Below are 15,124 nucleotides of genomic sequence, written 5' to 3'. Positions count from 1 at the left end.
AATCATGACAAAACACATTGACTGTTGGCACAACTAGAATGCACATAGTCCAAAATCTGTGACATTGGAGGAAGCAAGACAAGGGAATAATGTAAGTTATTTGTTTTGTGATTGCTGACATTCATTTGTATTCATCCCACACGGTCAAGACAAAACATTCATCACATGAGTTTGGTGCAAACCCGTTGGTCCATGAAATAAAGGGCTTGAGCAGCTCTGTTTGGTGTAGTTGTACAGAAATTATGCATCTGACCATTAACTTGTTGTTAACTTTTCTCGCTCTCAGACTTTCTCCCAGATGGGAAGCTGGTGGTGGAGTTGGCAGCTGGATTTAAACCCAGGTAAGAGAGAACAACAGAAAGAGCCATAAGCCTTATTTCTAAGAAAAAAATCATCTGTTACATTAGAAACCAAATTCTGTTTTCAGAACAGTTCTGTATAAAGTTTTATTTTTTAGCTTAACAGTATCACAACACAGTTGCCCTCTTGGATGGTTTGTAGAATTGAATGTTGCATTGAGTCTCTGCGTGAGGTGCGACATCAGACGCTTCTCAGCCAGAACAGCAGTTAATAGCAGTGATTACAAGCTTCATACAGATGATTGTTCAATTCTGAGCTTTGGGGGGTAATTTGCGTTGTTTTAATGTGTATGTATTGGCTTGATAAACTGGTTTCTCCGGGGAATTAAGAAACAGCCCTCGTCTCTACAGGGGGTTTGGGGGAAGCAGCCAGTCTTGAAATTACTAAACCTAATTGTACTTCTCAACTTCACGTCATCTCTTATAAACTTCTAACTCTAACTATACCATATTTATCTTTGAAACACATTTAGAAAAGTTTTATTTATTAGTTTGTTATAAAATACCAAACTTTTGCAACAGAGTACTCTGATGGTTGACAGCAGCATAAACATTTACTTTAGTTTTAAAGTCTGTGGTTGTGCAAAAAGAGAAAGCAATTAAATTCAAACTGTTCACAAAAGTTTTGGTTTTTGTTTTATAAATCTCTGATTCTTGGCTTTGCAAAGGGCAAAACATACGCCGTTAATAGCTTGTCTGCTCCGCATAATATCTGTGCAGGCAGTCTGTCTGTGCAGCTCTCGTGCCAAATTGGTGCAACACGCTCATTTGTGAGACAAAGAGTCAATTGTGGGTCTGTACGTCTCGGTGTGTGCAGATGAAAAATCCACTGTCATCAAACACCTTCAGCATCACTTGCTGCGACACACAAGACGCTCCTAAAAATAGGACCGTGTGTGGCTGCGCATGCGAGACACGTCTGAGCGTCTGTAAAAGATCAATCATTTGCACATCAGACACTATTTTGGAGATGACGTGGAGAGATCCACTCAAACATCTAAAAGGATTCTGCTGAGGAAAATCAGACCTTTGTGACATTTCTCCCACATTTTGCAAACAGGTGCTTTAGAGATTTCTTTGAAAAGCCTCTGATGCTCTTGTGTAAGGTCTGCAGGTTGTGCTCGTTGCTTTTTTAAACTCCTGATTCATTGAGATATCTGAAATGCAAAGACTAGATAGCTTTAAGAATGATTGTTGCATTATGGCAATGCTAAGCAGAGCTTTATATATGTTTAAATATTTATACTCAAATGTGTTCCTGTTTAATGTCCTACTGCTCTGTGCAGCATTATAACAAATCTTATAAATAACTTAATCATAAATGTATTATGTGCTGCCGAGGAGAACAAAAACATGAAGCTTCTCAGCTGTCAAATGCCCATACGATGCTGACATCCATCTTGTCACAAAATAATAGCTAATATCACGATAAATAAATTTGTGATGATAACATTGTTGTTTATTTTGTTTTTGGTTTGTCTATAAATTCATAATGGTTTTAGTTTTCATCATCTGTAGGAGCTGCTAGGATTTATTACACATTTTTTTTCTCTTTACAGATCTGAGTGAAAAGCTGAATTTTAAAATGAACATGAATTTCTTAGTAGTGCACGATATTAAAGAAAAATGCAATAGCTTGCTAAACTGTGTGATATACAACATGCAATACAATATTGCTAGCTGTTTGTCTGTCTATCTATGTATCTATATATCTATCAAATCCATCTATCTTTTGTGGTTCATTATCTTTTGAACTTTTCAGTGTTAAGTTTTAATTTTACAATTTTAATTACATTCTGATGTCAGTAACCCACTGTATTTAAATGATCACTTCCTATAAAGCACCTGCAGGTTGTTGTTATTTCATTCACGTGGAGATTGTCCTTTAAAAGTGTGACCAATGGTTGTTAATAAAACCCCGTGCGTGAGCGACACATTTCAGTAGTTGGTAAGTGAAACCGGTAGGGGTCGGATCTCATTCCCCCGATCTCCATCCTCTCGGTAAAGTTCAGATCTCAGTATACAGTAAGAGGGAAAGAGTGAGGGGGACACTTCCCTCTCCAGCATCATTAACAAGGAATGCGCACCATCGCCTGAGGGATCGGATGGATGGAGCGACAGGGTCATGAAGGTAACCGCAACCTTCGGGTTGGTTTTAGGGGGCCGTTACCGCAGAAGGAGCCTATCCATAATTAATAATCCGCTGCAAAGCGAGTCGGAGCGCAACCATCGGCGAGTCATGTCACCAACTGACAGCGCTTCCAGAAGAGCTGACGAGGAGGACAAAGGAGGATGAAGGAGTCAGGAGGCGAGGAGGTCGAGGAGGATTATAATGAAGTTGAGTGGCAAAGGACTGTGCACCATCGTCTCCAGCAGCGTGCTTTTCGTCTGCGCCATGAGCGCCGTGGTAGTGGGATTCAGATGCCTTACTTTGGGCTCCAGGGTGCGGGCGCACTTCCATCTGGGCACCGTGGCCGGCGCGTTTTACTCCGGGATCCTGGTGGCTATCGGGCAGGTGCTGATGGGGACGGCGCTGGTCTTTTGCCAAGGCAAGCCCAGGTGTGGGAATTTCTTCCTCTTTGGGATCTTGGTTTTTCTTCTGGGGGTCCTCACCGCGTTCTCGGGCGCGGTGGTGGACGGGGACACGGTTTCGCTGGTGGAGAGGAAGTACGCGCACTATTGCCTCGATTCCATGGATGTAAACCCGGCGTGCGACCGGCTGAAAGTGTATCAGAGGGGTCTGGTGGCTTCGACGGTGCTTAACACACTGGAGTGTATCCTAGGGCTGATGAACTTGGTGATTATTAAGCGCTACCAAGCGGAGCAGTTTCACCGGAGACGGCGCTTGCAGAGGCGGAGCGCACGGACGATTATCCTTAACGAAGAGCGCGACTTCGCTGTCAGGGAGTTTCAACCGGTGTCCTATATCAATCTGGGGGTGTTTCACACGTTGGACGATGTAGATGGGGAGGTCCACAGCAGGGGCCATCCGTCCATGGAGCTGCCGGGGTATTCACAGACGGATCCGGAGCTTAACCTCACGTACCCGTTTTCTTACCCACTTCACAACGAGTTGCCGCCCGCCTACGATGAAATATTCCCCGGAGAAACAAGTAGTTGAGGGGAAAGTTGCGGTTTTGCAGTGACAATCACGCATTCAGCTCACTAAACTGAGATCTAGAAGTGCAGCTTGCTTACATTGGGATGACAGCTTTATATATTAGGCTACTGTTACCCAAAATACTTTTTATTCAGTGGAGTTTGAAACGATGCTGACAATGAACTGTTGTCCATAAACTACAAAGAAAAAGGTAAACATATACAGAGTATAAAGATTATTTAAGTATAAATGCAACGTTTTTTATTCTCACGACCAATTGTATTACCAACCTCCCCCTAGTCAATATGTATTGGATTCTTATAGTGAAATTTATATCATAAATTATAACCAAACACAAATGCTTTTCCTAAATGGGAAGAACATAAAGGAGCCCTATTTTTAGATGTTCCCAAATGACAAATTTAATTAACAAATTAAAGTATCAGATCTTTGAGGTTTGGCTTTAAATTATGGCAGAATTTCATTAGGAATCCTGTACACATTCCTAATTTTATGACTCGGAATGCCCATGTAGTTTCTTGCCCATGTAGATGTTGCGCTATTGTTTTTCCTCATATTGCTTATGTTTAGCTCCTGAATAAAAAGGTGTATTTACTCTTCCCTAATGTTGCTGTTGAATCCAAGGTAAAAAGTATATTTTGTGCATGCAGTGGTCTTCAGGAGGAGGCAGTACTGTATGTTGGTCTGCAGCAGGTGTTGCCATGGTGCCTTGACCCTTTCTCTAGCTGCGCCGTCTAATTAGATATGTAACCAACAAGTCTTTGAAATGCAGATTTGGTTGTTTTTTCAAGTTTCATCTGGTTCACAAAGCACATCAGGTTGTTTAATGTAATGAACAAATGCATTTACGTTTTCAATTTGCCGTCTTTAGAAAGATCTCTTTGAGTCCAGCTGAATAGAGTCTGATGCCACTGGGGGTTGATGATTTCTTCAAAGAGCGACGCTTTCATCTGTGGTATTACACAGCATTACAAACATGTTGACAATATCCAAAAGCCTGTTCAATTATTGTAAGTGGATATTATGGTTTACAACAAAACCTGTCGTAAACATTTACATGGTAAAAAGTGAAGCTTTGTCTGGATCTACAAAACACCAAACAAAGAAGTCTGAGACCACTAAAAATATCTCTATTCTGTCATTTAAACTTTCAATTTAATGATATTATTAGCATGATCATTATTAATTCAGTTAAATGTAAATGCATATTTTTGGCACAAAAACAAGGTTCCTAAATGTTTTTTTCTTAAAGTGTATGGTTCTTTAGAGAAACCTTAATATCCAAATCTTTGTAAATTACAGTACAGACTACTAAAATGCAAGAAAGAAATCTCTCAAGAATCTTTGGCTAAAAAGTTTTTTGCTGCAAAGCACCGTTTAACTTTTAATTTTTAAGAGTGCAGCATAAATCTAATGATCTATGTTTTCTCAGCATGATTGGAGAAGGTTTCAAAAATCATCTTGTTTTAATGTAATTTTATTAGGGCTGCACAGTATAAAGGGGAAATGCAATAACTTGCTAAATAATGCGGTGTACAATATGCGATACGATAATGCTTTAAGGTTGTAAAATCTATTTAAATGATATTAAAATATATTCAAAATCTGCAAATTATATAACAAACACATTTCTACTTGATTTCTGGGAAAAAATAAATCACCACTCTCTCGGTCTTGGCGGTCTCTCTGTACTTTGACTACATAACTTTCTAATGTAGTACCATCATATTGTGATACTCATGTATTGCGGTAAATCTTGCAGCCATGATTTTTATATTAAAGAGTTATCACGTCAAAGATTTGCTTACATTTGATAAGTGTTCCAAAAGCAGTGCAATTTCAGATTCTCAGATTCAGATTGTCTTAATCTTTATAATAAAAATCCAGGTTTGTAAGGTTTCTATGGTTTCAAACTTTGGTACCATGGTATTTCATGGAAATGTCTCTTTTATGCAGTGAAAACTTGTGGTGAGTCACAGTAAACAGCTTAACATAATACTAGTAAGCAATTTTTTATTCTTTTTAGAGATAGATCGATTAAATTGCACCCATAGGTGAAACAATCGGCAAAAAACCCATACCGATAGTTTTTCAGAGTGCATTCGTTGCTTCATATTCAATTCAATTCAATTTTATTTATATAGCACTTTTCACAATTTGTAATTGTTTCAAAGCAGCTTTACATTAATAGAAGCAGGGAAAACACAGAAAAATATCAGTATGAAGTAATTAATCTGCTGAATAGATGCTGCATTAGCAGAGAAACAACAGTATGAACCTAAGTTTGTCGTCAAAGCGACTTCACAGAAGCATTTACTTATCAATACTTATTATAATAATTCATATATTTTATTTATACATTTAGCACATTTTCATGGTTCAGTACTTTTGTAATACATTTCAGCACTGTTTCACTTTGAATCTTATGTTTCTTTTTTATCCAGCAGTCATTTTAAAAACTATCGGTCGATTAATCGGTTATCGGCAAGCAGGGACCAACTTAATTATTGGCATCGGTAAAATCCACTATCGGTCGACCTCTAATTATTCTAGTATTTTTCCTCTTAATCTCGGGTTCATTGTTTGGTTGTTTTTTATCTTTTCTGAAATGTCAAAGAAAAATCCATTGTTTTTAATTCCATCTCAGCCATTGCAGGTCAGGCAGAAATCTTCTGGGCGGTGTTGTGACTGTGCAATATGATTAAAAGTTTTGCATTGTCTTGTTTTGTAATGGCAGATCACGACCCCAAATGTTTAGCTCAGTGATGCGATTCAGCATTTTGTCTGCAGTTTTATTGTATGTTTGTAAAGCTGTGTATTTCAGTCTGGCTGAATGTTGTACATGAGATTGTACAGCAGCTTTTTGCTTTAGTTCTCCTATAATGTGAACTCAACTAATAGCTACATTATTAAATATCATATTTGAGTATGCCTTCATTATATTTTGAGAGAGTCTCTATAAGGTCCATCTCGTATTGTTTGGTTAGGTGCAGATGTGTGTCCTTTGTTGGTGGTAGACTCCAGTCTCATTTTTCAGCTTTCAATTTCATGTGATGTCCTTTCACAGATCCCTGATTTGATTGTTTTGAATGGAAACCCATTTGGTTGTTGGGTTAGTTCAGACTAGAGAACGTATAAAACTTACATGCTGGTCTTATTGTGAGTGGTTCTTCAGTGCATGTTATTGCAAAGAAATCAAAAGTTTGTCTTTGTAATCTTTCATCAATATGTAATAACATGCTCTGCTAGCTCCATCTATCAGGAGAGTCTAACTGGGACACGCGTACCACCCAAACCCTGAGTCTGACCCATTGGATGTGCACAGATCTTAAACTGAAGGGTGGAGCATATAGATGTTATATGATATTAAAATCTGTCTCATGCTTGATTGCCTTTTACATCGATCTATGCCTGTTACATTTAACAGACGAGATCTTTAATATTTTAACCAAACCTTTATGCATCAGATTTCTGTCATGCTTCTGTTCACAATGTCACCTCTCTCGTGTCTGTTACAGAGATGACAAATACAGAAGTGTGTCAGATTTGGAGAGCATTGGTCCTAGTTTCCCTATAGCAGAATTTGTTAATCATACAACTAACAGAGCAATGAATAGCCCATGAGCTCAGATACAAAACCATCTACAGCGTAAGTCCGTCAGACATGTTTTCTTGAAAAAAATTTTATCAGGTTCTTATGTTTAGGTTTAGTAATTTCACCTTAATTTCAACGGCAATGGAAATGTTAATAGTTAGGAATTTAAGTGCCTTAGCTTCACAAATGTCACTTTAGTCATTTCATTGGTTTTTAACAAATTTCACTGTCTTTTGCTCCCTACTCCCTACATGCTCAAATCTTCACTTTAAAAAAGTTTCCAGTCACTCTTCACTTTGATTAAAAGTAAATGTAATAAAGGTAAAAGGCTCAAAAATTTATCAGTTAATATTCTAATACTATATTTTCGGTAAACCTCTGTGCAATAAGTCTTTGCAACAACTGTGTAACAAGTCTTGATACACTTTAATATTGTTGATCCAATTCATTTTCTGTGCACTTAAAGAAGACATATCAGGAAAATTTGACTTTTTCCATGTTTAAGTGCTATAATTGGGTTTCCAGTGCTTCTATCAACCTAGAAAATGTGAATAAGAACAACCAAGTAACATAGTTTTGGTAAACTATTTTTTGCAAGCAATAGCTTATTAAAATTTGGCTCCCCTTGTAATGTCAGAAAGGGATCTTATTATAATATTACCGCCCCTTAATCTGCACTATCCAACCACAGCACCAATCAGCTCATTTGCATTTAAAGGGACACACCCAAAACGGCACATTTTGCTCACACCTACAAAGTTTCAATTTTAACATTATAATAAATTATCTATATGGCATTTTGAGCTAAAACATACTCTAGGGACATCAAAGATTTATTTGACATCTTAAAAATGTCTTGTGAAATGTCTCATGTTCTGCAAGCAAACCAGGATTTCTGGATTAAGCAGATTTGAAGTGAAAGTATATTTCATTATCGTATAACACGTACCAAGCATTCGGCAATATCATTATCTCATTTTTGACAGAGATTAGCAGACTGAAAGGAGGCTATGTCTCTAAAAAGCGTACACTTTAAAAAAATAAAGGTGCGTGAAAGGTTTTTCACAGTGATGCCATAGAGCGAAAAGTAGAAATTACAGCAAAATGTAACTTACATCCTTTGAAAATGTCATTGAAGGTCAGTAAAAGTTTTGAAATGAGTCACTGTTGACTTGTTCATTCTTTATGGTAGATTTTCCAGAATGGTTTAATTTGGCTAATGGAAGTCAGCAACATAATGCCATTTACTTGTTGCCTAATTCACTAAGCCATTTTGTGTTATCTATTATTCAAATGACCAGGACAAGAAAATCACAATGTTCCCCCATATTCATTTATTATTATTTTTTATAAGTGTATGCTTGCGGCTTTTTAATTTTGATAATGTAATATTCATTTTAGTGGTTAATGCAAAATGTAGTGCTTATTTGTCAGACAGAAACGACAGTGCTTTAGTTTAATTACATGCTTATGGCCTGGAGTTTATTCAGCTACCCATTCAGTTGTCTGAGTTATAGGTGTTGTTGTTCAAATTATTGAATTCATTCAGTATGTGTTGCTTTGTCAGACTTTGACTGAATCTTTTAAGGCTTTTCACCATGTTAAGGTACAAAACTGTATATGGCACAGATGACTCAGGTAAAGGTTTTTGCAGTCTGGTGAAATCTATAGTTTCTATTTTTATGCTTATTGTTATCCTATTTGTGCTTAAAACTAAAGGTATTTAAAATGTTCCTCATGGTGATGACATAAAATAACCATTTTTGGTTCCTAAAGAACCATCAGTCACATAAAACACATAAAGGTTTTTTTTAACCAAAAACTGTTATTTTATTGCACTGTACAGCACCTTGTTTGGTTAAAATAATAGAAATGAATGAGACAAAAGTTTTACACAAGTGAGCGGTTTCCCACGAGGCAGATGATGAAAACAACGTTGTAAGGGCTTCAGAGCAAACAGCTCGTATTATGCACAATCTATGCTTCTGTTTTTAGGAGAGATATATTTGTCTGTTATAGTTTATATGTGGCCGGGATCATTCTGATACTTTAATTATGCTTTTTGTTTCAGCTTCAGTTTTAGATCTTGTTAGTGTTTTGTACATATTTGGAAGACTCTGTGCTTCAAAGCAAATGACCATGCATTCAAACTATATTTTGTTAGCAGTACATGTATTTCTGGGTATCGAACCCATGACCTTCTATGCATTGCTAATATGATGCAATGCTGTACCAGTTGAGCTACACAGGAACAGAAATATACAGCGTGGAAGTGTGCTGTTGAATCTCGTATTTAAGGGATAGTTCATCAGGTTGTTACAAACAATTTTTGGGTGAACTATCCCTTTAAATCTGGCCACCAAATAAAATTAAGATGATTGACTGTCCCTTTAAGATGTTTTGCGTTGCATTTTTAGACATTATTTTTATGAATTTTTTTAATGCATCTTCACTGTTTACTTTTGAGTTGGTTATTAATTCTCATTTGGATTCTCATTACTGTAATGAGCAGTATTGCATTGAAATAAATACTGTAATGCAATAGCTAAATTTTGCTTAATTTTTTAATAATAATGACAACAACGCAAACAATCCTTTTTCATGTTCTGAAGCAAAACAATTTCTTTTCTCACTCTTTTTTTGACTTTTTGGGGTGAAATATGACTCCCAGATTTTCTTGACAGATTTTTCACCCTGTTATTTTCCACACTGTGTACTGTGAGGTCATGGAGTACAATAACTATCCTGAAGCTGTCATAGGAATAATACCATGCAGTGATTGTCATTAATCATGCATTTAATAAGATCATTCATGTGGATGTGGTTTTAGAGTTGCTCATACTGATGACTGAAGATAATTGTGTGCATGCGTGGATGATATGCGGTGTCACACTGACATACGTCTACCAAGATCCCAACTCTCCTCATGAACTTTCATTTCCAACATTTGAGACGGGTGCAGTGGAGGAGATTTTAGGTGATTTATTAGCAGTGTTGGGCAAGTTACTGAAAATAAGTAATTAGTTACAGTTACTAGTTACTTATTTTAGAAGTAATTGAATTACTCTACCAGTTACTGTAGATCAAAAGTTATCATGTACTAAGGAAAGTAACTTTTTAGTTACTTTTATTTCTGCTTTTTAAATGTAAATATGAACAGTAGGCTACTGAACAGTCAAACAATAAAATGATATGAATGGGCTACCCAGTCTCACAAAGTTTCGTGATAGTCACGTATTTTTTTGATTATTTTTTCGTGCTATTATTACGAAATCAAGTTTTTTTGTGATCGTATAACGAATTCCTGTTTTCGTGTTACTGTTACTGTTTTTGTGGTTACTCAACTGCTTTTTCCTATTTTTAAACCATTGTCGCTTCGGTTTAGGGTTAGATTTGGTACTTGAATTAGAATGTCACTTTATATATTGGTTTATACTATTTTTTTCTGATTTTTTTATATGTCGCCTGGCGTTAGGGTTAGAGTTGGGTTTGGTTAGGAATGTCATTTTATGTAAATCTAACCCTAAACCAAAGCGATAATGGTAAGAAAATAGGACAAAACAGTTGAGTAACCAATACGTTATAATCACACGAAAACAGGAATTCGTAATACGATCACGAAAAAAAACGCAAAAATTCGTGATAATAGCACGAAAAAAAGAACTAGATAGGTACATTTCCTGAAGAAAATGTGAGTGGTGCTTGCCGTGGCAAAATTCTCGGGACAATATATGATTATACTCCAACCCAAAAGTAAAACGGTCCAACCCCCGTGTCTCTATGATGTTTTGATGCAGAGATATAAGGTTTTTTGTTTATTCGGTTGCTAGGGTACTGTATTTGGTTGCTAGGGAAAAATTTGGCATCCACTAGTGATTACACTCTGAGTCACAAGTAAAACGGCCCAACCCCCGTGTCTCTACGATGTTCTGATGTGAAGATATAAGGCTTTGTTTATTTGGTTGCTAGGGTACTGTATTTGGTTGCTAGGGAAAAATTTGACATCCAATAGTGATTACACTCAGGGTCACGAGTCAAACGGTCCAACCACAATGTCTCTACGATGTTCTGATGCTGAAATATAAGGCTTTGTTTATTCGGTTGCTAGGGTAGTGTATTTGGTTGCTAGGGAAAAAATTGGCATCCCATAATGATTACACTCCGAGTCACGAGTCAAACGGTCCAACCCCCGTGTCTCTACGATGTTCTGATGCGGAGATATAAGGCTTTGTTTACTCTGTTGCTAGGGTACTGTATTTGGTTGCTAGGGAAAAAATTGGCATCCAATAGTGATTACACTTTGGGTCACGAGTCAAACGCTCCAACCCCCATGTCTCTACGATGTTCTGATGCTGAAATATAAGGCTTTGTTTATTCGGTTGCTAGGGTAGTGTATTTGGTTGCTAGGGAGAAAATTGCCATCCACTAGTGATTACACGCCGAGTCACGAGTCAAACGGTCCAACCCCCGTGTCTCTACGATGTTCCGATGCGGAGATATAATGCTTTGTTTATTCCGTTGCTAGGGTACTGTATTTGGTTGCTAGGGAAAAATTTGGCATCCCATAGTGATTCCACTCCGAGTCACGAGTCAAACGGTCCAACCCCCGTGTCTCTACGATGTTCTGATGCGGAGATATAAGGCTTTGTTTACTCTGTTGCTAGGGTACTGTATTTGGTTGCTAGGGAAAAAATTGGCATCCCATAGTGATTATACTCTGAGTCACGAGTCAAACGGTCCAACCCCCGTGTCTCTACGATGTTCTGATGCGGAGATATAAAGCTTTGTTTATTCGGTTGCTAGGGTGCTCTTATTTGGTTGCTAGGGGCGGGGCTTGGGAGTGGCCAATGATGTGACCAGTTGTTACACTCCGAGTCACAAGTAAAACGGTCCAACCCCCGTGTCTCTACGATGTTCTGATGCTGAGGTATAACTGTTTGAATTTTAGGTTGCTAGGGTGCTTAAAAGTGGTTGCTAGGGGCGTGGCTTAATAACTCTGGGACTATCCTGATAAATTGATTGGATGTCTGAGTAAAATGAGCCCACCCCCATGTCTCTATGACATTGTAAAGCGAAGATATCCCGTCTGGGCATTTTATAATGGCAGTCTATGGGAGATGTTGCTAGGGTGCTCAAAAGTGGTTGCTAGGGGCGTGGCTTAATAGCTCTGAAATGATCCTGAGAGACTGATTGGATGCCCGAGTAAAATGAGCCCACCCACTTATCTCTATGACACTGTAAAGCAAAGATATCCCATCTGGAACTGTTTTATTCCCTTATATGGGCGTGTTCCCTGCCCCATTATAAGTCAATGGGGAATTTCGGGTGCCTCTTACACCCCAGGGGTACAACTTACACCCCATTGTGATGTATGTTCTACAGAGCCTACCACCCTCTTCAAATGTTATAACCCACAAGTTTCTACAAAATCCTTGAGCGGAGCTATGACCCGTCAAAGTTGGGCCCAATGTTAAGTCAATGGGATTTTTCGGGTGGTTTTTCACCCCCCTTTCGGAAATCCTACACCCGATCGCTTATAAAAGTCATAGCAGACGTGTCCTCAATAAGACGGTCATTTTGAGCCCTGTTTCATTGGTCTACGACAAACCGTGCGGGACGAGTTACGCGCCGAAAAAGTGTCCAGATATAAGAATAAATAAATAAAGATATAAATAATAAGTATGAGCAATAGTAATAGTGATGCCTTGCATAAATGCAAGCACCACTAATAAAAAATACGTGACTATATAACGAAATTTCGTGAGACTGGGCTGTTATACACGTAAGACTCTAATATATCTCTAATATATAATTTTGTTAGAAATTATCTTAATGTGTAAGCTTAGTTTAATCATGTATATCATTTAGACCATTTAGACAAATATTCTGTATGTTTACATTAAAAAATATATAATGTGTTAAAATTGTGTACACTCTTTTTACTTGATTAAAAAAATACTTCGTTACATGCTCATTACTGCTAAAAGTAGTGTAATTACAGTAATGCGTTACTTTGTAAGTCTAAATTAAGGGAAATTCTGACTTGACAAACAGATTATCTGCTTTTAAATATTTTGTAAGATTTAATAGGATATGCTAATTGTTAACAATGGTGAGGGAACCAATGATGATTTTTGGATGTGAATCCAGCATAACTATTTTCTACATAAAATCATCCTACATAATGTAAAGAATTCTGTAAAATAGGGTGACCATACGTGCCATTCTTCCCGGACGCGTCCTGGCCAGGATTTCGGTGCGTCTTCCAGAAGTAATATTTGCTGACTGCATACGCCATTTAGTTAAAAACATAAGACATACAATCGTAGGTTTGTGGCTTTATTATGTGCAAAAATTATCCAGAGTCAGTTTTACATGTCCATTTACAGAATGAAATGATCTATTATTACTTTATTTGAAAGGGTCATGAATAATAATGTTGAGCTCTGCACTGATTGGCTGTTTCTCAGAGCAGCTCCTTCAGTAGCTCTGTGTGTGTGTGTGTTAACAGATCTTATGTTTAAGTCTGTATCAGATGAACATACAGATTTTGAGGATTAATTGTTTTGAGATGTGGAGGTATTATTGGACGTTTCTGAGTTTACCAGAAACTTATTTTTCTATTGAATTCCAAATTTGAAAAAATTGAGTTTGGTACATAAAAACAATAAAGCGGCTGACTGGCAGCAGGGCAAATTAGTCGGCAAAAAAACATATTTTTTTGAAAGGTTAGGCCCATTGACAGCTAAGGACCATTTTTGACCATTGTGTGGCAGCAGCCATATTGGTTTAATTTACATTAATATTTTAACTTTGAGATGAAGATGTTTATTAACATTTTAAAACATCTGTTGTCTGCTTTTATTCATGTTTTTAATCATCTTTACAAATTTGAAAAGGCACATTTCAAGGCATATCTCTCCTGTGACTAAGAAGGTTTTAGAACGGGACAATTTCAATTCTCATTAGATGGTGCATCCATTACTGGAGCCGTTGCCAAAACTGACTCATGTTTCTGAAACTAATGGTGGCAATCGACCGCAAGGCTTCTTTAAACTTGATCGGATTCCTAATGAAGAACAGGAATGCATGAGTTTATATCCAGAGAAATTCTGTTCATTCCCATCAGAGGTTTAATGAAACATGTTTGTTCAATTTGGCTTTATGACGTTGGTTTTTGGAGCGGTTCACCTCAGGGCGGCTGATTTTGAAGCGTTGCTTTATGAAGGGAGAATAGACTCCTCCTCCATCAAATCAAACATAAATACGTTTTCTTGTGCTTCATTAAGCCACATTAGAGTCACACTAATGTTGTTCTGGCTCGGTCAGCAGCTGCAGTCTCTCTCTTGTTTAAGACTCTTATTTATGATTGTCTGGATGAACTCTGGTAAGAAGTAAACTGTGCTGCAAAATAGCGGTGTGTTGTTAAAGGAATGTTGTAGCTTCAAAAAAGATTATGTGAAAATTTAAAGTAATCTCTAAGCTTATGTGCAGTAATATGTGGTGAAAGTCTACAGGGCATACTGGAGGTTTTATAGCTTTTTTGCTTTGTATTCTTTGCAAAATTGTGTCTTTTAAAATGTGTGTCATGTTAACAGTTGAGAAATAAAATGCACATGTAATTGGATGATTAATAAATGATTCACTTTTGTAACTTTGATAAGAATGAATCTATATTCAAGCATTTGCATTGAGCCCTGCCCCACAAAGATTTAATATTAAAATAAGATCTGAGTAATCCACACATGACAATTCACTGAAAATCATATAAATACAGAATGACAGTGCTGCCATTACATACAAAAATTGTTCTGCATTTATTACATTATCGATCACTGGTATTTCTGTCAATTGTGTGGAAAAAATATTATATCATAGATGTCCTTTTTTACAAAGGAAAATGAGACCAGATGCACTGGCTTCCTCAAATGACATCATGCACATATTTCTCTATGAGAGGAGTCAGATTCTGGCAGGGATTTGGAATTCAGCACAACAATTTAACGTCAGACCGACATCGGGTTTTGATGTCAAGCCAACGTTGCGTAT

General features: G+C 37.3%; 1 protein-coding gene across 1 annotated transcript; it reads left to right on the top strand.

The window, feature by feature from the left end:
* Nucleotides 1-2,288: 2,288 nt before the first annotated feature.
* Nucleotides 2,289-4,080, top strand: LOC129422895 (transmembrane protein 271). The gene has a single exon (XM_055179045.2). It carries the CDS (start codon nucleotides 2,692-2,694, stop codon nucleotides 3,478-3,480), a length of 789 nt encoding a protein of 262 aa, XP_055035020.1. The 5' UTR covers nucleotides 2,289-2,691; the 3' UTR covers nucleotides 3,481-4,080.
* Nucleotides 4,081-15,124: the final 11,044 nt, after the last annotated feature.

The sequence above is a fragment of the Misgurnus anguillicaudatus genome, chromosome 16 (genome assembly GCF_027580225.2).
Source record: "Misgurnus anguillicaudatus chromosome 16, ASM2758022v2, whole genome shotgun sequence".
NCBI lineage: Eukaryota > Metazoa > Chordata > Actinopteri > Cypriniformes > Cobitidae > Misgurnus > Misgurnus anguillicaudatus.
Note: the sequence above shows the minus strand (reverse complement) of the source record. Positions and strands in the feature narration are given on the sequence as shown.

Excerpts from the sequence above, each read along its gene's own strand:
- LOC129422895 (XM_055179045.2), top strand. The coding sequence starts at position 2,692 with ATGAAGTTGAGTGGCAAAGGACTGTGCACCATCGTCTCCAGCAGCGTG.